The sequence below is a fragment of the Antechinus flavipes genome, chromosome 4 (genome assembly GCF_016432865.1).
Source record: "Antechinus flavipes isolate AdamAnt ecotype Samford, QLD, Australia chromosome 4, AdamAnt_v2, whole genome shotgun sequence".
Taxonomy (NCBI): Eukaryota; Metazoa; Chordata; class Mammalia; order Dasyuromorphia; family Dasyuridae; genus Antechinus; species Antechinus flavipes.
In genome coordinates this window covers 424,023,667-424,049,428 of record NC_067401.1, presented here as the reverse complement: position 1 = coordinate 424,049,428, position 25,762 = coordinate 424,023,667, and the positions used below count along the sequence as shown (strand labels likewise).

The window sequence follows — 25,762 nt, the reverse complement described above, 5'->3', positions numbered from 1 at the left end:
CTCTCTTAATCACTCCATCAACCAATCCTCTCCCACTCTGTTAATTCTAATTAAATCCATAGCAGTCCCATTATCATTTCTTCTACCTTCTGAAAGATTATATTGTCCAAAAGGCAAGTCAAGAATTCATCAAGGACCTATTTGTTTTATTTTTAATAGTATTTTATTTTTCCTAATACATGCAAAGATAATTTTCAACCTTGTGCTCCAAATTTTTCTCCTTCCCTCTCCAATCCCCCCTCAAGACATCAAACAATCTGATATAGATTAAACATGTCAGTCCTTCTAAACATATTTCAATATTTTGTCTTGCTGTGCAAGTAAAATCAGATCAAAAGAGAAAATTTTTAATTATGAGAAAGGGAAAAAAAGCAAATGACAAAAACAACAAAAAGGAGAAAATACTATGCTTTGATCTACATTCAGTTTCCATAGTTTTCTCTCTGGATGGAGATGACACTTTCCATCCCAAGACTATTTGAATTGCTTTGCATCATCGCATTGTTGAAAGAGCCAAGTCCATCACAGTTGATGTTGTTATTTAATCTTAATCTTGTTGTTACTCTATACAATGATCTCTTAGTTCTCCAAACTTCACTCAGCATCAATTCATGCAAGTTTTTCTAGGCTTTTCTAAAACCATCTCACTTATCATTTGCAAAATAACATGAGCAGAACCAAGAGAACATTGTACTCACTGACAACAATATTGTAATGATAATCAACTGTGAATGACTTAGCTATTCTGATCAATACAATGATCCAAAATAATTTCAATCACATGATAAAAAATACTATATCACCAGAGAGAGAACTGTTGAGCTCTGAGTACAGATTAAAACTTTTTTAAAACTTTTATTTTTCTTAGTTATTTTTTGCTTATGTTTTCTTTTGCAATATGACTAATATGAAAATCTGTTTAGGGTGATACATGCATAATTGATATATTGCTTACCTTTTCAAGGGGTGAGAAGAGATGAAAAGGAAAGTGAGAATTTGAAACTCAAATTTTTTAAATAATTTTTTAAAAATTTATATGAAATTGGAAAATATTTAACAAAACTTATTTAGGTAGTATATATGCTTGCATATATAATATATATATACACATACATACATACATAAGAAAATATATACATATATGTATATATACACATAAGTTTTTTTAAAGAATTTATCACTTGCTCTGCTTTTAGCAAATGGGATTTCCTCCATTGTAAAGGGCTGAAACTCTGAATAGGTGTATTGTAATCAGACAACCAAGCACTTAAGGCTAATTACCTATCGGACAATAACTCTATTAGCATAGGCTTGGAAAAATGGCCCTTCTCAGTATTCCATGCTGGCTCGATCTTTTGGTGTATATAGATAATCTTAGGAGGGATTAGCGGATGAAGTGAGATAAGCCAGAATCATTTTGGAGGAGAAGGGAGGCTGGTGGAGAGCTTATGGCAATTTTGCCCATTGCCTTCACTTCTCCCACTAAAGACCAAGGACTTTTGCTTATCCTAACTCTGGCTGATTCTGAGGTCTCCAGGGAGCTAGCCCAGAACTTCATATTCTATCACCTGCAATCTGTGTCTGGAAATGAATAGACATTGGCTTATGTCTGGCTGAAAGTTCAATGTAATTTTCTTATAATAGAATCACTTCTATTCTCTCTCCTTTTATCCTCACTCAAAAGTTCTGCATGTTTCTATACTTATGGTTTTCTATATGTGTAATTTTTCTTGACTCAAAATGTGATTTCACTATTTCTTTTCTCAAATATGTGGTTCTATAGTTATAGCCTTCCTTTATCATATTCTAGTTCATCCTTCCCAGTCTTTTGTGATTCCTATGATGCTGAATTTCCCTCCTTGACTTAATATTTCAGGTTTCTTTTGTTACCCATACTCTGCACATCAAGCATCTCAGGTCATAGGTATTGATCTTGACAATTTTCAATACTTTTTCATGTATTAATGACCATGTTCTTCGCTATTATTCTTTTATTGTCAGATTTTATTTCCTCTACAGTGTCTAGATTCACAGTTTTATCTGGACATTTTTCTTCTCCCTCCTTTTATATTTTTTACCTTAAAGTTCTTTTGATCAGATCATCAAATGAGTCCTTCCCATTCCAGGTATAATATATTTCATAAAATACTGACATCTCTCTAGAATGTTCAAGTCTGCCCTGCACAAGAGGAGTGTTCAATGTTTAGGATCTTCATCTTTCCTTCTCCCTCCACGTTAAATCCTTTCATAGATAACCTATTTGCCAATACTTGATTTCTCTCTTAACTCCCCCAAATTTTTTATTGGGATCATAGAATCTAGTTTGAGAGCCTTAGAGATCATTAGTCTAACATCCAGATTTTGCAGATGAGGAACCCTAAGAGAAGATATCTTTTGTCCCAGGTACTGAGCAGCAATTAGGATGAAAATCCAGATGCTCTGACTATAAATCCAATATCTTGTCACCACATTAATGGGTTCATAATAAGTTTGTAGCTTAAAACATTCTTCATTTTTCAGTTTATTCTTCTTAGTTATCAGAGGTGACCAGAAAACTACAATAAGAGTAATAATAATAAAAGGAAACATTCACATATTTCATCTTTATGACTTACAAAGAACTTTGCATACATCATCTCATTTAATAATAACATATTAAGGTTTACAAACTTCTTTCCTTACAATTTCCTGTTCTATGGACAGGGAAGGTAAAGCTAAAAAAACTGATTTATCAAGGTTCCATAGCTCTTGGACAGCTAGGTGGGGCAGGGGAGAGAGTGCTGGGTCTGAAGTCAGGAAAATCTTCAGGAGTTCAAATTTGACCTCAGATGTACCAGCTGTATGACTCTGGACACTAGTCACTTCACCCTGTTTGCCTCAGTTCCTCACCTAAGAAATGAATGGAGAAGGAAATGGCAATCCACTCTAATATCTTTGCTAAGAAAACCCAAATGGGATCATAAAAAAATCAGACATGATACAGTAACAACAATAAAAAAACATACAGAAAGGAGAAAAACAACATTTAAGCCCAAGCCTTTCTACCATGTATCCATTTTCCCCATCTAAAAATGTGTTGACACATTGGCTAGTTTTGGACTAGCTTCTAAGTGGTTATTGGCCCTCGGTATATTTGATACTAGGGATATTAGACAAATTGGATCATTTCCAAGGCCTTGTTTACTTTTAGTATGGAAAGGTCATCCTCACTTTCAAGCAAGGAGATCCACTTGCAAGAAACATGTTATCTGGAGTGCAACATCAGTAACTTGGACTTCCTTCCCCACACTTGACCATTTTTGAAGAAGAGAGAGACAGCCACAGACTCACAGAGACAGAGAGAGACAGTGTCTGTGTGTGTGTGTGTGTGTGTGTGTGAGAGAGAGAGAGAGAGACAGACAGACAGACAGATAAACAGAGACAGAGAGAGATTGTGTGTATGAGAGAGAGACAGAGACAGACAGACAGACAGAGACAGACACTGTGTGTGTGTGTGTGAGAGAGAGAGAGACAGAGAGAAACTGTATGTGTCAGAGACAGAGACAGACAGACAGACAGCGACAGACACTGTGTGTGTGTGAGAGAGAGAGAGAGACAGAGAGAAACTGTGCGTGTGAGAGAGAGACAGAGACAGACAGAAAGAGACAGAGAGTGTATGTGTATGTGAGAGACAGGCACACAGAGAGAGACAGACAAACAGTGTCTCTGTGTGTGTGCATGTGTCAGAGAGAGAGGGGAAGAGAGAGAGGGAGAGAAAGAGAAAGAGAGAGAGAATGACAATGAAACTGCAGGGATGAGGTAATAATGGCTAAATTAGTAGATGCCTGAATGGCTACACATGGGGCAACTTCCAAAATATTCCAGACTTAAGGAAGTTTGGAATCAGACTCCGTTGCCTAATTTATCAAAAAAAAAAAAAAAATTGATTAAATGATCTAACAACCCTTCCAGCTCTAATTTTCCATTGTTCTCTATCTCCTAAGATTTAAAAGGGGAAAAGGCCTTTATTTTGGCAATTTAATGGTATTACTTATTGAACCAAAAAAAAAAAATTTAGGGATTGTTAAACATTATTAGGAGAGTTGTTAGATAATTTTTTTAAAAAATTATTTTATTAAATGTATTTCATATAATACTGATATCTCTGTAGAATGCCAATTCTACCCTGAACAAGAAGATTAGAATTTTTAAAATTCATAATTAAAAAAAATAAAGTAGGGGTCAAACAAGAACAAGGACAATATGTAGTTCTTTAGTGTACTATACCTCCTAATAAAACCAACAATCTATTTGGCTTAAAAAAAAAAAACTATCAGTTTCAAACCACCAGATTATAAAACCTTTCACACTACCCCTCCCTCCCCCATCACAACAGGATTGAGAAGTGTCAGGGCTAGTGGTGCAGGAGCCACCAGCTCTGGGAGAACGACTTATTCCTGGAGTCCTGAACAAACTGTACTTAAGGAGATGTCAAAGGGAGATGGAAGGTGAGGCCCCTCGTCTTTCCCCGATAGGGAAGGTATATGGATAGCCCAGTGCCAAGGGGAGGAAAAGGTTGCTTAAGAATTCCCGGAAAACCATTAGCTGTTCAAACCAGTAAAATGTTTCGAGCTTCCAGGAGATGAAAGCAATTTCAGTCAGTCAGTCAATAAGCATTTATTAAGTACCCATCATGTGGTCAGCTGCTTTTTAAACACTGGGCATACAAAAAGAAGCAAAAGCCAGTTCCTGCTCTCAAGGAGCTTACAATCTAATGGTGGGAGACCAGTAAATAAATAGTTACAAACTATATGCAAGATAAATTAGAAATAATTAACAGCACTAAAATTGAGAAGAGGGGGAGAAAAACTGTGTAGAAGACAGGATTTTATTTGAGACTTGAGGGAAGCCAAGGAAGCCAGCAGGTGGAGATGAAGTGTCTCCTTCATGGAACAGAAAGGAGACCAGTGTTATTGAACTGAAAAATACTGGTAGGGTATAAGGTTGGGGCTAGATTATGAAGGGCTTTGAATGACAAACAGAAGGTTGTATCCAATCCTGGAGGTGACAGGGAGCCCCTGGAGTTTGTTAAGGGGGGATAGGAGTGACACATATTAGATTTGCAGTTGTTGCAGTTTTGGCTGATCCAAGATAGCTATTGGTGGCAAATCATCTTCTGAATCGGAAACTTTTGTAAAGGGACATTTTTTGTCAGTAAAGGAGAAACCACCTACATTTGGTCAAATATACTTACTTGAAAACTCAAGATTTGGAAAAGTAGCTTGAGATCACATTTTGAAAGTAATATGTTGAATTATTATGTACTATTTTTAAAAAGTAAATGATATGAAATGGAAAGTTATGGTTTTCTAAGAGAATTCTTTTTTGTTGTTCTGTGCTCTATGCATAGAAATGTTCGCTCTCTCTTTGTCTCTTTCTCTTTCTCCCCTACCTCTCCTTCTCCCTCTCCCTCTCCATCTCTCTTTATCTCTATTGTTACTTAACTTTAAAATAAAGAAAAATGGCTTTAGAGCTAGGCAGAGGAAAAACATAACCTATTTGTATGTGTCCGGAACTGAGCCCACCTATGACCTCTCACATCTGTACCTCCAGTGCACTTTCCTGTTAGAATGATTCTCTATGGTTGGCCAAAGACTGGCAGAGTACATACTGAAAGGCCTTACTTTGTTCACTCTGAAGCCCTGTTGATTCAAGTATGGTGTTTATTCTACTGAAGGAATCTTGGACTAGCTTAATTAGGCCTGGATGGAAGTTTACAACTTCCAGAAATCAGATCATTGAGTCAAAGTTCCAGCCTGTTCCTATGCAGAAAGTAAAGGCAGTTAGACTGGGATGATGAGCAGTGTTCTTGCATCTCCCTGCCCTTCCTCCTCCTCCCCCCCTCCACCCTTTGGAGGAGAGGGGGAGGACAAATACTGTGTGGATGCTAAGACATTCTCCCTTTACATGCCTTTGTTTTAAATGAACAATGGACAATGAAGCCTTACTCCACTTAAAGGGAAAAATGTTCCTGGCAAAGCTATTATTATTCCTGTTCATATTTTCCACTTATTTGATGCCAGGATCAAATTAAATAATGAGCACAAAGACAGTTTATAATTACTCGTTTGTCAGCTCACTACTAGCATGATATAGATAAGTAAGAAGATAAATAGATAGATAGATGGATGGATAGGTGAATAGATATAGATAGATGTGATATATTAGATACATTATATATATATGTATATATTAAATATATGTTAGATACACACGCATATATCAGAATGGCAAAAGGAGACAGTGAACAGATAGTCCAAACAGAGAAGAACATTGGTACTATTGACCTTCTGCCTCTATCCTCTATAATAAGTAGTTGTTATTCAGAGGACCAAGGAGAAGAAAACTTGGTAGAGAGCAATGGGCAACTTGTTTTGGTGTACAGGGCTCAACATTTAGAAATTATAGAGGACACAAGCAATCATAAGGGGAGAATAAGAAAAGGGAAGTGGATCTAGTTAAAATTTAAAAGTCATACTATGCCTGACATGGGAGCTCCCTCCAAGATGGATGCAACCTCTCTGTACTGCAAACTGCTTCAGGAGTTGCTCTGGCCCCAAACTCATCAATAATAATGAAACAATAGTAATAGTAGTAATAATAATTTTATAGTACTTTAATATTTTACAAAGTGCTTTACGAATGTGGCCTCACTAGATCCTCCAGCAATCTGGGAGGTAGGTGGTATTATTATTCTCATTTTGCAGATAAGGAAACTGGCCAAGGTTCTGATAAGAAGCTTTCCCCACCTTTTTCCTATACACAACTTGTCCTGAGAATTATCTGAATTCCTTTTGGGAAAACAAACACATGAATGGTAGGCTTTGTTGCTATGAAAAGAGTATTTGGCTTCAGAAAAACTGGTTGAGAATCCTAGCTCTGCTACCAGTCATCTCTCTGATCCTAGAAAAATCATCTTCTTTGGATCTTAGGATCCTCATCTGCAAAATGAGGGGATTACACTAGATGCAATCGTAGGTCCTTTTCCAGCTCAAAGTCCCATTGGAAAGCCAACATTTCACACATCTTAATCATCTGCTTTTACGAAAGTTTGTTCCTAATTTATATATAAGAGGGAAAAAAGCCTACTGATAATATTATCTTCAAGATTGTATTCCCGATTCATAGAAAGCTTTCTTCTACTTGAGAGAAAGGGGACAGAAGAGATTGGGGTAATGTGGGAGGAACATAACTGTTCTCATTCTCTTCCTTTCCATCTGAGAGTAACAAGGAAGGTGAAAACCCCGCTCTGTGTCTGACCTCCCTGTAAAGCAGAGAAGAAGGGACTGGCTTCCCAAGCCCCAGAAGGTGGGTGGGTGGGAGGGAGGGGGTGTTAACTTTCTCTGCTCTTGATTACTCAGGTCTCAGACCTCACCCCCTGCTGCTGTTGACACCAAGAAGGATTTGACTCTGCCCAGCTTGTTTAAAGTACCAGAAGCCTCCCATCAGGTACTCAAGTTTTCCAGTGACATGATCCCAAATGGCAATCCCTAGAGTCCCCAGGGTGCAGTTTGGTGCTTGCCTTCTGTCATCCACACTCTCCCCGGCTCCAAACCTTGCTTCTTGGTGAATTGGGTGGGGGTGGAGGAAACTCATCCAATGGGGGTTCGGTTGGGTGGCTTCCACTCAGTAGGCAGGGCAAATTCCCATGATGTCAGAGTCAGAGGAGACTCCCAAAGCTCCCTTCCTGCTCCCTTTCTACCCCCTTCCCCAACTTCTCCCAAAGAAAATACTTGCCTGGATGGCTTCCTCTGTGCCTGCCCTCCAGGGACGGAGTCACCTGGATATTCTCAGCTTGGCCAAATGAGAGAGAACTGGTGGCAAGGGGCTAGCCAGCACAGGACAGTAGTGTCAGTGAGAGAGAGAAGCAGTGGCTCTCATCTCTCTCTCCAGTTACTGATGTTACACACATCAGTAGTGTGTAGTCTGAAATACCTAGGCTTGTTGCTCTAATGCCTTTTCATTAGTTCTATAAAACTCCATTGTTTTCACTTGGTAGATTGGTTTTATTTCATGTAATCCTTAAAAAAAAAAAAAAAAAAAACCCCTGAGTGAGGCAGAGCAGAGAGTATTCCTATTTCACAGATGGGAAAACTGAGGCTCAGTAAGCAAGTGGACTTATTGCCTGGCTCAGGAAGATTTGAGTTCAAATTCAGCCTCATACTTACTGGACACTTAACTCTGTTTGCCACAGTGTCCTCATCTGTAAAATGAATTGGAGAAGGAAAAAGCAAACCACTTCAGTTTCTCTGACAGGAAAATCCCAAATGGGGCCACAAAGAGTCAGACAGAATTGAAACAAGTGAATAACAATAACATATTGCTTCCCCCAAAAAGAAATAGAATGTAAGCTCTCTGAGAGCAGGGGCTGTTTTGGTTTTGCTTCATAAGTGCTTAATGAATTGAACTGGATCATATAATGAATGATTGGTGGAACAGAGTTTTGATCCCTTAAACTCATATATAAGAGAAGGACAGTAATAACCACTCTGGCCTACTCTCATAGTGTTGCCGTGAAGATTAAATCAGATAAAATGTCTGAAAATGCTCTGTCCACTGTGACATGACATATAAATGGAGAGTCATGTTGCTTTTATGCAGTTTTTTTATTCACCTTTCTGAGGAAAAGAGAAAGAAAAAAATCTTGGTAATATATAAACACCCAGAAAATGTTGGAATGATGTTATCTCATTAATCTTCCCAGCACTTACATGAGATAAGAAGGTATTCCTGGCCATGTCTTACATGTAGGGACTAAGGAATAGAGCAGTGAAAGGATTTGTCTGACAATTTCATAGTAGAGTCAGGATTAAATCCTGGTCCATGCCACACAATCACCAATTTGTCCCAAGTAATCTTTTTTTTAGGGCTAACTCCATCCCCATAGTGACTTTTTCATCCCATTCCAGGTTTGGCCCATGTCTGTCTGTCTACTCAATTAAACTGACCAAGCTCTGACCTCCATCAGTTCTCCAGATCATTGATTGGAAGTGAAGGGGAAAGTGGGGAAAAGGAGGGAGTGACTTTGAGCAAAAACGTTAGCAACTTGATTCCCCCATTTATAGACACAAGATCAGATAGCTCTGCCCTTCCACATCCCACACTACAGCACCTCTGCCTCTGACATATGGGGAAACATCTCTAAAGTGTCCCCAGATCCATGCAGGTCTCTTGGGCAGAGGTTTGAGTGATAACAAATGATGTATATATAGCATTTTGCAAGTTGTCACCCTGGCCATATGCTGAACAGCCCTGATGACTTCCTAACTTCTCTCTGGGCCCTGTAAAGTAAAATCTCTTCTTAGAAAGTTAAGGATTTGGGGCGATAACTTTTTTTTTTTTTTTAAACACTGGACCTCCTGTCTTTTTTAAAAGTCTAGACTGAAAGTGCAGGTCTACTCATATCCCCATCACAATACTGATCTGAATACAAGCTGCTCCATTTCTGAACTGGGCCAATTTATTCCTCCTTAGGCAGCCTAGTAGCCCTCTCCTTCTGGAGTTCAACATATTGATTACAGATTTATTATAGATTCCCGATCAGCATGGCATGGCGCACCACAGCTCGGATTTCCAAGCTCGAGATTTTGCCAGCCTTAGCCTCCCTGGTGGTTGGGATTACAGACATCACACCTCACCGGTAATAAATGTGAAAATTATCCTGCCCACTGGCTCTGATAACTTGAAAGGGGTACACAATGAACAAAGAATAAAAGGATATCTAAGAAGCTGTTCTGTGGCAAAACCGTGTGTGGCAACAGAAAATCAGCAGGGGAAGAAATATTTTAAGGATGGTTGGCTGGCTGGAAGCTAGATAACTCGTGGTCTAGTGGAAAGAATATTGGGTTGAGGTAAATGGATCTGGGTTCAAATGCTGGTTCTACCATTCACACCTGGGTGATTTTGGGACAAGCTGCTTTCCCCCAAATGAAATAGGACATACCTAGACCAGATACCACAGAGAAGTTCTTCGGCTCTGAGCCTGAGAGCATTCCTCTGGGTCTTGGTGTTTTCTTCTGTGTGTTGGCCATCAGGCTCTGGGGGCTTATCTGATCACCCTTTTGGTTTACGAGCATTCCTAAAGCCACAGGTCCATTATTGTTCATAAAAGGAGCATGTTCCTCTGCTTCCCTTCACAGTGGGTGCATCTCTTAGATCTGTGTTCTGTTGAGTGGAAGCTGTGAATCCTACCTCCAGAGTATTTGTGAAGGGGAAACTAAGCTAAATTGGGCTTTCGGGGTGTTGGGTTGTTGGCAGGAGAAAGTCCAGGAGGACCTACAGGAAGGAGAAGTCTAGGCGATGGGGTTTCCCATGAGCCAGAACTCTCAACCAGTGTCTGATTAGAGGTGGGAGCCAAGCAAATTCTTTGTTGATTTTTCTTTAAGGAAAGATGATGCGGTTTGTGTCAGCTGATGCCCTCTGACTGGTTGGTTTTGGTGTTGAATTGGGGTGTTTTTGAATTGTTTTTGTGCTTCCTCTCTTCCCACCTCATTCCCAACTCACTAGGGCTGGCCAAGGCAGCTGCTAGCATTACCACAATAAAATGGAAACTCAGCCTAGGAGTGTGGGCTAAGGGTCTGAGGCAAAGGCCCTGCCACCAGCGTAGTGCCTGGCATGTAGTGAGCACTTACTAAGTGCTTGTCATCTGACTAGCAGAATGACCTGGCTCCCTTTGGCATCCCAGACCAGCTGGCAGAATTACTGGGAGTCACATTACAAGGCTCACATCTGCCTTGCTAGGTGAGGATGGAAGCTCTTCTCTTGGAACACTTTTTCTGGTGGGTAGGGTAGGACCCAGCTGATCAAGGATAACCTGTTAGAAAACAAGACAGAAGGATACCATGGAGGATGGAGCAGGTCAAGAAAAGGCTGTGCAATGGATAAATATTAAAATCAACCAACAAACATTATTCCTATGTTGTACAATCTATCTGCTACACCATATTTCTGCAAATCCATGCCATGGAAAACTTTTGCTCTCATTGGGTTGTGTTGAAGATCAATTGAAATAATATATTCAAAACATTGTCTTTTTTCTTTTAAAAAATACTTTGTTTTCATGGATGTCTCTCAGAGAGGGAAAAAGGAGGAATACTCAGGGAAATCTAAACTAAGTGAAAACAAAATCAATAAAAATTATTTTTAAAAAATATATAAAGTGCTTTGGAAAGCCTAACCTACATAATTGTTGGGTGTTAGATATCTCTTTTCACTGGTAAATAACATGTATAGATCTGTGGCTCTTTCAATGATCATAAATAAGTGAGACTCATAGAGATCACTCAGTGACATAATCAGACCAGTACAGGTCATAGAAATCAATTCATGAGTCCTAATTTCAACCCCCAGATTTGTGTGCAATAATTTCTGAGAAATCATTAAAAAGAAGACAGAAATGTATATCTACATGAGGATAAAAGAGCAAACTTGCTTCTCAAAGGCTGGTCAAGCCAAACAGAATCTTTGGCAGGCCTGACCACACTGGAGAGTATTCACATACAGGCCCAAGGATGGATTCTGGGGTTTTTTTGTTCTAGAACATGTCTTCCCAGGCTTGAAGAGGATCTTTACTGGAATTGATTGCAGGGTTATAAATTTTTCAGCCACAGAAGATTATTTATGAAGTGCTATTTTATGTGTGGTAGGGAAGTGGGACTATTTGGTGCCCCCCAAATAGAAGCAAGCATGTCTTCACTTTATGTTGTCTGTAGTTTCAGCTTCTGTTATACAAACAGGTGTGAGTATGCTCTCAGAGGATCATGAAGTTAAAGCTGGACCCCAGAAGCTATCTCATCATCTTGTTTAAATTTCTCATTTTACAGATGAGGAACCTGAGGCTGGGTGATTTGCCCAAAGACATAAATATCATGGAATGGAATTTTAACTCTAGTACAAGTGTCCCTCTCACTATTTGTTAACACTGCTATTCCAGGTTGTGAGATTTTGGGTATGGAAACATGACAAGAAGTTTCTGTCTATGGAACCTGAAGAACAGGCTATTGATTCTCTGATTTAATCAGTGATGTGGAACATGTCTAAGGGACAGACAAGCAGGTTCTCCTCTCTCTTACTGCTGCTTCTTGAAGAGTAAGGTTTCTATCCACTCTTGGCTATGACTCTTTGATTCAAAAGAACAAGATCCTGGACCTCTAATCATTACAACAGTTTATTGGTCCAGATCTGCAAGCAGTTGCTGATTCAACATTAAAAGAAAAGACCCTGAGATGACAAGAAAAAAGCTCTTTATTCCAGGGAAAAGAAGAGCATCCCAGACAGGAGGCAAGGTCTTGTCCAGATGGATTCCCAACCTATTTGCATCAACAATGGGAGAGACTGATTGCAAGAGTGAGCTTGCACAGAGCATATGAAACGGGCCAACCACTGGGTGACTCACAGCTACCTCACAGAACATGCAAAAAGCCCATTCCTCTGTCTGCCTACCGCACAAATCAGTCCAAGTCTGTTGTTCTTTGAGGAAAGATTTCAGGTGGACAATAAGTGTGGGGAGACAGACAGAGACAAAGAGAACTTCTTTATTAAAATGTTTTGTCTAGTATCACTGGGTCAAAGGGTATTAACTAAAGAGATCAAAGATTGTGGAAAGTGTCATTTGTGTACAAAAATATAGCATCTCTTTTTGGGATGAAAATGAAGGGGGTGCCCAACTGTGGGGAAATGGCAAGGTGAATTATGATATATAAATGAACAGGATCTTATTGTCCTATAAGAGATGAAGAGATGCTTTCAGAGATATCTGGGAATTTTTACAGAGTGAAGTGAATAAAATCAGAACCATCCCTACAATAATTATCAATATGGAAAAAAATTCTGAAAAACTCAAAGGTTAGACTTGAGAGGTATTTAGGGTTAGGGTTAGGGTTAGGGTTAGGGTTAGGATTAGGGTTAGGAGGCACATTTTTAAGAGTCAGGAGGTATTCATTTAGAGTTAGAATCATGATTCCAGAGGACTAGTAATGAAGCACACTTACCCTTCTCACCTCTGGCCTTCCAGAAGTATCCGAAAAGCTTGATCTCCCTTGTTTTAGTAAGAGAGGAGTCCTTCAGGAACAAACCCACCAAAGAGAAAGGTCAATCAAGGCAAGAATAGTGCTATGATTACAGAGAGTGGGTTTCAAGCTGCCTCATCATTTCAGTCCTATAATAATTATTCCATCTGCAATAGGCCGCATTCTGATACAGTGAAAAAAATGGCAGGATTTGGGTTAAAGAATTCATGATTCTAGTTGTTACCCTCATATCCTATGTAACTTGAGGGAAACTATGGGATCTCTCTTGATCTAGATGGTGTCCGAGACCCTTTTCAGCTTTATATCTGTGATCCATCCCAACTAAATAATCCACTCTTTAGTCTGAATGGAAGAAATAATGAGGTGAATAAATGCAATTTAAAGTCAACAAGCATTTAATATCTAGAATTTAGTGCCAAGCACTTTATTAAGCACTGAGTATACAAAAAAGTCAGTTCCCCCCACACACACACACCCAAATTTGGCCCTTGTCTCCAAAGAGCTTACATTCTAATGCAAGAAAAAATATAAAAAGAACTATGTACAAACAAAACATACACAGGATATATTAAAAATAACGAACAGGGAAGGGACTTTTCAGATCTTTTTAACCAATTTTGCCTGTTTTCTCAACCAAACTCTGAGCCAAAGTTGTTGACTTTAAAAAACAATCAAAATACTTGTCCTAACCCTTTTTTCCTCAAATTTAAGTTTTCTCAACCTAGGAAAATATCTTGTGTTTAATGTGACTACAGGAAAGCACAGAAAACATCCTGCTGCCATGTTCCCTGAAAGAGAAAACTAATCTAGAGCTTTGTACCCTTTCCCATTGCACCTCTGCTCTAACACCTTAGTAGCAAGAACAATAGATTTAATCTGAAAGCATGAGACAGAAGGAATCCACCTTTGTGATCTTGAGCAATCACTTTTCCTTTCTCTAGGTCTCTATTTTCTTATTTCTAAATCAAGTGGATTAAATAAAATTCTGAGACTTCCTCATTATAGTTTTAAACCTTATGATGTTTAGGGTAATCCTAACAGAGAATTATCAAGGTGGTCCTTTTGATTTGGTCCTGATGAAAAGGGAAGGGATCAGGGTTAACGTATGAGGGAAGGGTTGGAGTGATGAAGAGTTACAAGAAGATCTACTTATATAATAATTCAGTAACCTTTAGGAGTCACTTTAATCTGCTATTGATCTCCATTATTTATTGTTCATTTATTTGTTTATATATTATCAATATTCTACCTTGGAGGTAAACTGAGAGCCAAAAGGTCCATATCTGCTAGAATGATGGGTAATGGGTGGTGACAATGACCTAGTGTGTTCCAATGAAGCTAGGAATCCCAAGTTCAAATCCCATCCATGGTGCTCCCCAGCTCTGGGACCATGGATAAGTCACAATCCCTCTGGCTTTCAGTTACCACTATAAATGAGAGGGTTAACCCAAGTGCTTTCTAAGACCTCTTCCAACTCTAGATCTAGAATTGTCCTTTCCTATTAATCTCCCCACCCACTTACCTTCTTCCTACCTCTTTCCCGATTGCTGGTCTCTTTCTCCTTGTAGGTAGCACAATCATATCCAAATGAAACCATGTCTGATCTTGACCTTCCTGTCATTGATCAATATGTCCTCTGTCCAGACTGCTTGAGAATGAAGGCAGAAAGATGGGGACTTAACGGGAAGGTAAGGGATAAAAAGCAAGATGCATTCACCATCTATACACCTGCCCATCTATGGACGCAGAGAAAAGGGGAGGCAGAGTAGCTTTGCAAAATGTTATATGAGGTCTTGGAATTTTAAATGAAGCCACCAATAAAAGGCCATGTTCCTGTGGTATGATGATGTAGAGCCTGTGTCAAAGCCGGCACGTCTTGCCCCTGATACACAGTAACTATGCAGTTGTGGGCAAACAATTTTCAAAGACTATAAATTTCCAAGAAAGTACCAACCTGAATTGATAAAAAGAATTTCCCATATGTGGGTATTCCCTATGCCAATCTCTCTCCTATTATATATTTACCCTTAGAAATATATGGAGTCTGTGTGATATTAAAATTCAGATTTCTTCTGGACATTTCCCTTACATGGTTTGTTTTTGCTTTCAGTACATACTCCCCTGAAATCCAGCCTTGGAACACAAGCAGATGTTTCTCAAGATTTCCTCTCCTGCCTCTTGAAAGTACCCATGCTTGATCAGAAGAGACCCCACTGATCTGTTACTTAAAATAGTCTCTTCTAATTCAGCTCAAGTCCCATTTCCCCTTCTTAAATTGATCCAAAAGGAAGAGATACAGTCATTTTAAAAATCCTTCCTAGCATAAAACCAGAATGCCTTCAGAGCCTTGGAGAATTTAGGGAATAGAAAGACCTGACATACTAATCTTGTGCTTTTCATCCTGACATAATGATGTCCAGCCCTTCAGTCATAAATAGCCCTTCAAGGACTTTTTTTTTAGCAGTTCTAGTGGATGGAGGAATAACCTTTCCCGACAGTTTTCTAAAGGTTACTTTCCAGCTATTGGAACAGCTTTCTTGGTCTTCACTGATTGGGATGTATGAGTGTGTGCAAGCACATGCCCATTAGTCAGTACACATCCCATCCATCACCCCTAATTCCAGCTAAATCCAGATACCTGGGTTTCAAGCCTGGGTTCTACCAATAACTCAGAACAAATCATTTAACCTTTCATGGCCTTTCAAAACCTGATCAGATGAAGAACAGGCCCCTGTGATTCTACAGATTAAGAATGTCTTAAAGATTTCTAGGTGATTCTGGTGTATTCAGACCACATGTGGCAGTGACTAAAGTGGAAGGCACAGCTTAAGTTTGCTATATTGGTTCTTTACCTAATATTATAATTGCTTCCAACAGCAGGAAACAAGATATCAAGGCCTTCCCCATTTCATACAACCAACCAAAAAAATGATAATTCTGGATGCCCCAAAGCATCTACGATTTCCCATCATGGATTTTATGAGTGACAGGTAAATTGAAGACTTATAATGGGACAATTAGTTCTGGTAGCATTGTGGGGGGAAAGAATAATCAGGGATCTATAAGATTGGGAACTGGAATAAAATCTGGATGAACCAAAATACTTAGAGAAGGCATTTTGTCATAGCAGATAGAATCTCACTTAAGAATCTTAAAGGACCTGAGTTCAGTTACCTCCTTTGATACATATGACTTCTTTGATTTAATTTCTCAGTACCCACCATCACTGTTTCCCAACCAGACAATTCTCTTACTAAAAAACAATGTTTTTCAGATACACTAATCCCCCATGAGCAATTGTAAAATCCCCTCAAGATAGCTGTATAACCAAGCAAAACAAATTCCCGTATCAACCCATTTCTAAAAGTGGATGTTAATTTCATTTCTTTTTATTTTTTCTTTGTTAGCCCACGAGTAGCCTGTTTCATCTTCATTCTTTAAGTTTCAGCTTATCATTGCAATGATCAGAGTTCTAAAGTCTTTTCAATTTGTTTTTCTCTATAATGTTGTGACTGTGATATTGTTTTCACAGTTCTGTTCACTTTGCCTGATATCAGACCAAGCAATTCTGCAAATCAATACTTTGAAAATAACATATTGATGAGAGGGTTGGGAGAGTTTCTTAGACGCCAGATTCTTAAACTGTGGGTCATGACCCCATATGGGATCTTGTAATGAATGTGGTGGTCATGAAATTCTGATTTTTATCATGTTTGATTTGTATACCTATTATATGTGTGTTTATACATATATACATATGTATATATCTGGGGGTCACACTGTCTTAAACCAATGAAATCAATTTTACCCAAGGATTAGAGAAGGTGTAGTCTGCTCATTTAACCAAAAATGTACCTGTCACAATTCTTTCTTATTTCATCCCTATAGCTAAAACAAGTTGAGTCCACTTTCAATCGATTGACAAGAATTTAAGTGCTTCTAATTAGGCACCAATAGGTCCTAGGCCAAGCCCCATTTAGTTGCTGTTTGGGTCCTGATTGATTCAGATTGAATATAAATAGCAGTTATTTCTGCTTTGACTGAGAGTCTTCTTTTCCCAGAGTAATTTATTTATTTAGATTTTTTTGGACTGGGTGAAAGAGGCCATTCTTTGCCTCAGTTGCTACCCAGCCTTAATCACTGAATGGATGCAGCCTCAGTCAAAATGAGACCTGTTGACTTTTGCTTCAAAGGGGCCAGATCTCCCCTACATCCAGGTCATCTTCAGTCATCCTAATTTCTATCTGACCACTGGATCCAGATGGCTCTGGAGGGGAAAGCGAAGCAGGGGCCCTCGCCTGGCCCTCCCTCACTGAAATCCAACTCACTGGAGGGTCAAGGCATCTCTTCCCTGATGTCGTGGTGCTCTTGGGGAACAAAGGACAAGCAACAAGTGCTTAGTAGTTACCAGGCATTGAACTAAGCACTGGGCATTCAAGGAAAGGGGGTGGAAAGGCTGAGAGAACCTTCATGAACCTCAAATTCTGACAGGGAAAAGAACATGTGTATGTTTGAGCTGATTCTTGAAGGAAGCCAGGAGACACCTGCCTCCACTGATACTAGCTGTGTGGGGCAAGTAAGTTCCCTTCTGGGAGACTCAGTCAAGTAGAGGTGATTGTAATAATTTCAATCTCTACCTTACTAGGATGTTATGAGGAAAGTGATTTGTAAACCTTAAGATAATATAGAAATATGAGGCAAATTAATTATAATTTTTATATGGTTATCTTTTCCCTTTATATTTTCTGTGAGAAGTATAAGAAGTAAGCTTCATGAGGCCAGGGAAGATATTTAATCTTTATATCACCATGAACTAGAATTGTACTATTCATACAGTAGTTATTTAATGAATATCTATTGAATTTAATACAATAAAAATTCCCAAGTAATAGAGTTATAGTGAGTTTGAGTTTGAGTTCATCAAAGCTTTACTGTGTTTCACTATCAGGCTTCAGTGTAGGATCTGTTATGTCCTACATATAAATATAAACATATATATATATATATATATATATATATATATATATATATATATATATATATATATATATACATATATATATATATATATATATGTATCCATTTTATTTTACCTATGCTTCCTAATGCATCCTCCCTCTTTTCCCCAACTGCTCCCAAAGACTGATCCTTTATATTAAAGAACAAAAAACAAAAAACAAAAAAAACCAGTCCAGCAAAACAAAAATTTTCCAAATAAGCCTGAAAATCACAAGCAACATTTCATACCCAGTCTCCCATATCTATAAAGAGGGTGTTGGAAAAGGGGATACTCTCTCAAATTTTCCCCTCTCTTTCTCTCCCCCTTTTCCTCCCTCCCTCCCTCCACTCTTTTATTTTTTGAGGCAATTGAGGTTAAATGACTTCCTCTGGGTCACACCCAGTTAGCAAATATTAAGTGTCTGAGAATTTGGGGAAGGAGACAGAGATAGACACGGAGAGAGAGAGGAGAGAAAAGATAGAGAAAGAGAAGAGAGAGAGAGAGAGAGAAGGAGAGAGAGAGGGTAAGGGAGAGGGAGAGGGACAGAGGGGAAGGAAGGGGAGGAGGAGGGGTAAGGGGAAAAAGAGGGAGAGGGAGAGGGAGAAGGAGAGAGAGGGAAAGGGAGAGAGAGTTGCTATGTTTTATTGTATACTTTAAACAACAATAACCCACTTAGTTTCCCCAAGAAAGACCCAAAGATAAATAGACTTGGCCCAAAGGTGAAAGAGAATTTCCCTCAAAGAGAGCCAAACAAAAGCCCAATTCACACCATAAGAAAAAAAAAGACACTAAAAATTTTACCATATTTTCTTTTCATAAACAATATTATGTAAGAAGTTAAACTGGCCTTTATCCCTCTTTTCTACTGTAACAGAGCAAAGAGGCATTCTGATTCCTTTGATAACTTAGAAGTAACTGAAGTATATATTTGGCATCACAGTGGTTAGAACAACTGGACCAGGAGTCAGAAAAACCTGAATTCATATTCCTCCTCCAGAGGGAAGAATTTGCTGGCTGTGTGACCCTGGACAGATCACTTAACTTCTCCCTGCCTCAGTTTCCCCAACTATGAAATGAGAATAATAGAATTTTCCTGCCAGGATTGTTGTGAGGATCAAATGAGATAATACTTATAAAACAATCAGTACGTCTGGCACATAGTTGGTACTGAATAAATGTTTGGGTTTTTTTCCCATTTCCATCCCCTTTCAAAGTTGTTTTCATGGAGATAATGTGACCAATTTAAAAAATCTACAGCTACAAACTTGCAACATGAGTAGAGTTCTGGATTTGGAGAATTAGAAGACCTGATTCAAATTCCAGCCCTATTGCTTACTTCCTGGATTACCTTGGATATATCAGGATCCTCCTCCGTAAAATGAGGGAATTGGACCAAAGCTTTACATATATCTTCTCATTTGAAAACCATAACATCTCTATGAGATAGCATGGTGCCTGGCATAGAGTGGGTACTTAATAAATGCTTACATCTAGGTCATATACAGTTAGATTAGTTGGTTTACTAAATTACTCTGGCACTGGGGGAATGTTTCCATTGGCTAAGATGTTAGCACTTGACAGATTGTCCCACGATTGAATCTTAACTGATTCTTACTAGCTATGTGACTGTAGGAAAAATCATTTAATATCTCCAAGGCTTTGCTTTTTCATTTGTAAAATTGGGGCAATAATCACACTTACCTTCCAGAATTGTTGTGAGAATCAATTAAGAGCTTATATATGAAATCAACTAGGTGATGCAGTGGACTAAATGCTGAATTCAAATTCTGTCTCAAATATTTACTAGCAGTGTAACTCTAAGCAGGTCATTTATCAGTTTCCTCATCCATGTAATGAGGATAATAACACCCACCTTATAAAGTTTTGGTGAGAATCATATTTGTAAAGAACTTTGCAAATCTATATAAGGTCATATATAAGACTCCAGATCCAGAGTAAATATTAGAACCAGAATTTGAACATGTAAGCTCTTGAATCCAGCTCCCTCGCTCCAGGGATCAAATTTTCTGAGCCAATGGAAATGGGCCATCATTAACACAATATTTGGGAAATGCTAGCATAGACATGTTCAAATTTTCATCCTGGAACTAATACCTTGCCCAGTGAGCCAAGTGAAATATTAAGTTTTCAGAGTGTTCAACTGAAAAAAATCTAGATGAGCTGTGAAATTTGCTGTGGCAAGATTGATTTGAAGGTTATGTTTGTGGAAAGAAAAACCAGGACGTTGTTAGAACTCTCGGGTGATTTGTGTCATTAAGCAAGTGATGACAGCCACTGAGCTGTTTTTTGCCTTTGCTTTTTCCACGGCTAAGAAACCTAACTAATGTAATCCATTGCCTCTTCCAATCAGGATGATAAGATCAAAATACAAGCCTACAGAAACCAGTGTCAATCAGGACATCGAAGCAGGTTGGATATCTTTTGGAACCCTCCTGGCGTAAGAAACACCCCCCACAACCTAAATTGGGAATTCCCACCCATGTCTTTTTAATTTTTTTGATAGGATTCTCCTATCATTACCAGCCCTCATTCTCAACAAAATAGTCATCCCTCTCTCATCACTATAACATTTACATAGTTCTTTAAGGTTTGTGAAACAATTTACATATATCACCTCATTTTATTTTTACAACAACCCTCCTTCTCATTTCCCCCATAAAAATCAGCATTTTCCCTTCTCTGAGCAGTCAGTTCATTGTAGAGAACACTAGGATCATAGAGTAGCCTAGAACTTCTGCCTGGGGTGAAGTTCCCTTCGGGGAGAACCGAAACAGCAGACCCTCCAGAGTTGCTGCATGGACTGTGAAAAGTACCAGGCTTAGTACCCTTGGGACCTAGTTAACACAGTATTTAGGGCTGAAAAGGACCTGAGATGATAGTACAACCGTAGATCAGGAAACTGAGACTCAGAAAATTGAAGTGAGTTGCCTAAAGTTGTGTAGCCAGTAGGCAGCCCCTGCCCCAGTGAACATCCCCTTCTCTGCCCTCTGCTAGTACATTCCCAGATATTTGTTTGTTCTGACTGGTATTGGTTTTGGAAAAGTGAGATTTGCCTTAGAGCATCCAGACATCATTTTACTCTTGGCCAGATCATTTGGGAAAAGTCAGGTTCTTATGCAAAATAATTTTAAAAGGTGGTGAAATAATGCCAGCTGACCTTTAGTATGTCAGCTTTTTCTGGAGTTGGGGTTCTTTTTTTGGTGAGGGCTTTCTTTTAATTTCAACCTGTGATTTTCCATTCGTATAAAGAAATTCTAGCATGAAAACTCCTTCCACCTACATAGATAATCAACTCATTTGTAGTCATCTTGGGGAACTGTCTGAAGGAACTAGGAAATTAAATTACTTGACTAGGCCCACACAGCTAGTATGTAACACAGCTAATTCTGATTCCAAGAGTGACCTTCTATCCATTATGCAGTTCTGTCCCTCAATAAAGTTCTGTCCCTCCAAAATTTGTAAAATGCCTGTCATAGATTGCCTAATTTGAACTCCACAATATCCCTGTGAGGTAGGTACTATAGGTATTTTTCTTATCCCCATTTTGTAGATGAACAAGCCAAAACTCCAAGGGATTAGTGGGTTGTGTCCATGATGATCCAGTAGTAAAGATCAGACTCTCAATTTGAGTATGTGACATCCTGAATCCAGCTGTACTCTCTATACCCGGAAGAAGGGACAGTACTTTGCATAGGGGAAATCAAGTGTTTGGAACTTCCCAGGCTGACAAACAATTCAAATTTAGTTTGAGCCTTTAAATCGCATTATTTGTCCTCATGATGACCATTAACTTACCTGTACACAGGAAGAACCCCATTTCTAAGTTACATGCAGATGTATCTGGTCTAAAGAAAATGTGCTTAAAGCTAGATCCTACTTTAGTGAAAGGACATGATTGAGGATGTTTTAAGAGCAAAGACTTAAGAATAGACTGAAGCTAAGTCTAACTGGAACCATTCCTGGAGTGTCCCATAAATATCCCTTAAGCATTCAGAATAGCCTGAATTTAAAACAAGAAAAAAGAAAATGTAGGAGAAGCTTAGAAAAGAATCAAAACAAAAGTGGAGAAAAGTCTATAGGTTAGATAGGAAAGGTAGTGTTGGTCAATGACAATGTCATAAAAAAGATTTCAATTTCAAAAGAAATCAGTTGATTAGCCTCTGAAACATGTTCTTGAGTTACCAGTGCTAGGGCTGAACAAAGGTGTACACAGCCTCAGACCCCTGCATTTTGGCTTGGAGGAAAGAGCAGTGTGGTGCAACAAGAGAAGCCCTGAATTTGAAGATCTTTGAAAAGATGTGAGTTCAAATCCTACCTTTGTCACTACCTGCCTGTATAACCTCCAGAATCCTTGTTTGAAATTTGGCATACGTTCTTATAGCATTGAAATGAACTCTCTGTCCCTGAAAGTGGTCACCCAAACTCTTCTTGAGCTCTACCAGCATTAAGGAAGCACTCAGAATCCAGTTCATTTTGAGACTCTTGATTGAATAGAATTTCTTCCTTCTATTAAACTAATGTCTACCACACTATAACTTCTGCCTACTGATTCTGATTCTCCCCTCTGAAATTTAATTCACCTTCCATAGTACAGCCCTTCAGATATTGAAGATAATAATTATACCCCTGCAATATATTTCTTCTCCAGATGAAACATCCCTAATGGTTTCAATAGATATTTATATCCCATTATTGTAATCCTCTAATCTTCCTAACTGGCTTTTCCTCTGGACCATTTCAACTCATTACACACCCAAAACTGAGCACAGTACTACAGATATGGCCTAATTAAGTACTGTTCTGGAAATGATATTTCCTTAATGTGCTGGTTGCATTAACATGTCCCATAGAATTCAGGCATCCAAATCCATTAGAAGTTTGAGCATATGCCATGTTTGAAATATTAGTTTCCCAGAACTTCAGAATTGTAAAGGACCTCAGAAGTCATTCAATTCAACACATATCTGATCAGGAATCCCTTCAACCAAATTCTTTTATTATTATTATTATTATTATAGCTGCACACAAAAAATCTGATCTAGAAAGAAAAAAAAAAAACCTGAGAAGGAAAACATAAATGCAAACAAACAATAACAGAAAGAGTGGAAATGCTATATTGTGGTCCACATTCAGTTCCCACAGGCCTCTCTCTGGGTGTAGATAGCTCTCTTCATTACTGAACAATTGGAAGTAGTTTGAATCATCTCCATTGTTTCCTTCAACTAAATTCTTAAGAAGCGGTCATCCAGCCCCTGCTTGAAGTCCCATGATAATGGTGAACTCACTATTTTAAACCTTTATGGAATAAAAAGCTTCTGTCATCCTTTGGTAAACTTTTATTTTCCTTTTCCTCCTCCTCCTCTTCCTCTACCTCCCTATCTCCCCGAGCCAGAAGGTTCAGCAGCCATTGATAAACCCAAATCCTTTGTTGATCTTTATGGGTGCTTTGACTGCCCCATTTCTGATTTATACCAGTTTGCCCACACTCAGGCAGCCAGGTAGCTTTTTGCTTCCAGGACATCACCATATCATTGCCAGAGTTAATGAAGATACATGATCAGTCTTAGACCTACTAAAAGTCAGAAATCATAAGCTCAAGTAACCCATCAGCCTCAGCTTTCCCAGAAGTGAGGATCACAGAAGTACAACCCGTAGCTGGAATCATATTTCAAATGCACAAGGCTAGTTTTCTGAAGGCCACTAAAATGAATCATTCTGAAAGGGAAGAATCCTCTCTAATGCCCATAATTTTCTTCACTTTCTCTCTTTTGAAACATTAACTCATCATCTCTAGAATTTTCTTTCTTATGGAAAAGTGCAACTGGACTTATGGCCCCCCCTAAAAAAAATCATCCAGGAAAATGAATTCTAGTATCCCTTTGATTTATTATTCAATGTCTGAACTATTTTAATCTGCATTTCTCATCTGTCTTCAATCAGCAATGGCTCCTACTACTTCAGTTTCTGGTTTATCAGTTATATCTTTTTCCTATGTTTAATCATCCACTGTGCACACAATCTTTCTGTCAAGCAAGTGAAATCATTAGAGCTATAAATGCTCAAGAGTTGAAGGTAGGGGAATTTTGCCCAGAATCAAGAATTCTCTTTAGAAAGTGGAACTGAAATGTCAATAATCCCCAACATTTGCTCTACCTTTTCCTCCCACAAACCTTTCAAACCATCCCTTGTTTATCTGTTTTTGTTATTTAGGGTATCAGTCAGAGTGCATTCAATCAGTTTGATATTATGAGGCATGGATAAAGAAATTCACAGCTCATTATGTAAAAAGGAGAGAACTGATCCCACAACCAACTTTATGAGATTACAAAGTATGGATTATTTTTAGTCCTTTAACAAACTTGAAGATTCCCCAATAAAATGTATGAGGTTACTGGACATGACAGTCAGAAAACTTCATGCTAGGCCTTAGGATTTTAGCTTTATTCCCCACCATCATTTTCCTCAGAGCAAATACCAGAATAAACTTAAGAATCTATTCATTCCTCTTTAACCCATGGGTGGAAGCCCTATGGGGCAGTTAGGTGACACAGTGGAGAGAGTACTGGGCTTGGAATGAGGATTCATCTTCATCAATCTGGCCTCAAACACTTGTTGGCTGTGTGACCCCCGGGCAAGTCACTGAACAGTGTTTGTCTCAGTTCCTCATCTGTAAAATGATCTGTAAAATGAGCAAACCTCTCCAGTATCTTTGCCAAGAAAACCTAGATGGGATTCACAAAGAATTGAATGTGACAAACAAAAATGGAAGACCTAATAAGCAGTAAATACACCAAATAGTAGGGAAAACAAGATGAAGCCTGAATAATCAAAAATTAACTTGACTGGACTTAAATGTAGGGAGGGGAGAAAGCATTTTTTGAATACTCAAAGTGCTAGGAATCATGCTAAATGCTTTACAAACATCTTTCCCTAACTCCTGCTTCCAAACATTGCATAAAGTAGCCATGTATACTGTATATTGAAGTAAATTTATGATTCAGAGAAACCTGGACATAGGTTGATTCATTTCTTCTTTTCCCTCCTTTAGAAAATGTTCAATACAGACTGCCAATGCGGGCCATCTGGGGTGCCAAGAAGCCTTTACAGACAATATACACTGATCTTTTAACATCCTGCCAGAGTTCACGGCCTTCTAAAAAAGAGTGTTCTCCAGAGGAAAAGAATATGTGGGCAGAATTCAATATTAGCAAAAGCCCCAAGCATAGTAAATTCCACTGATTTTCTATCAACTGCTGCCCTCTTCTCATGTCTTCCTGCCCTCCTCCCATGCCCAGTCTTGGCCAAGAAAGGAGGCTCTTTTGCATTCCTTCCTGATGAAGATCTTTTACTCCTACTTATATGCCCACCACCTATATCCTAATAATATAGTAGCTTAATTTATAGGATTATAAATACAATTGGTTAACATAGAACATTGAAAATGCTTCTCGTGTATCTTTAATCTCCAATTAACAAAAGGATTTCCAGTTTTAGGTAATGAGTTGTCCAGGGATATTTTCTCCCTCATTATTAGAGAGTCTAGAAATCCCATCTGATGCTCAGCTCAAAAAATGAGGGGGAGAAATAAAGGCCACCTGTAGCTCACCTTTGCTTCCTCCTGGAAAATGGGTGCCAAACAGGAGACAGCATTGGATTTGGAATCAGGAAGACCTGA

The 25,762-nt window shown here is 38.7% G+C and overlaps 1 protein-coding gene across 2 annotated transcripts in view; it reads left to right on the top strand.

The window, feature by feature from the left end:
• LOC127562899 (uncharacterized) overlaps positions 1–25,529 on the top strand; it is a 28,739-nt gene extending 3,210 nt beyond the window's left edge. The window contains exons 2-8 of one of the 2 annotated variants that reach the window (XM_051998944.1): positions 4,376–4,487; positions 7,401–7,488; positions 9,572–9,679; positions 14,636–14,755; positions 15,945–16,057; positions 20,438–20,496; positions 25,136–25,529. In XM_051998944.1, coding sequence (XP_051854904.1) covers positions 4,468–4,487; positions 7,401–7,488; positions 9,572–9,679; positions 14,636–14,755; positions 15,945–16,057; positions 20,438–20,496; positions 25,136–25,326 — 699 coding nt within the window. In that variant the 5' untranslated portion in view covers positions 4,376–4,467 and the 3' untranslated portion in view covers positions 25,327–25,529. The remainder of the gene's footprint in view (positions 1–4,375; positions 4,488–7,400; positions 7,489–9,571; positions 9,680–14,635; positions 14,756–15,944; positions 16,058–20,437; positions 20,497–25,135) is intronic. The other variant, XM_051998946.1, reaches the window with a different exon arrangement.
• Positions 25,530–25,762: the final 233 nt, after the last annotated feature.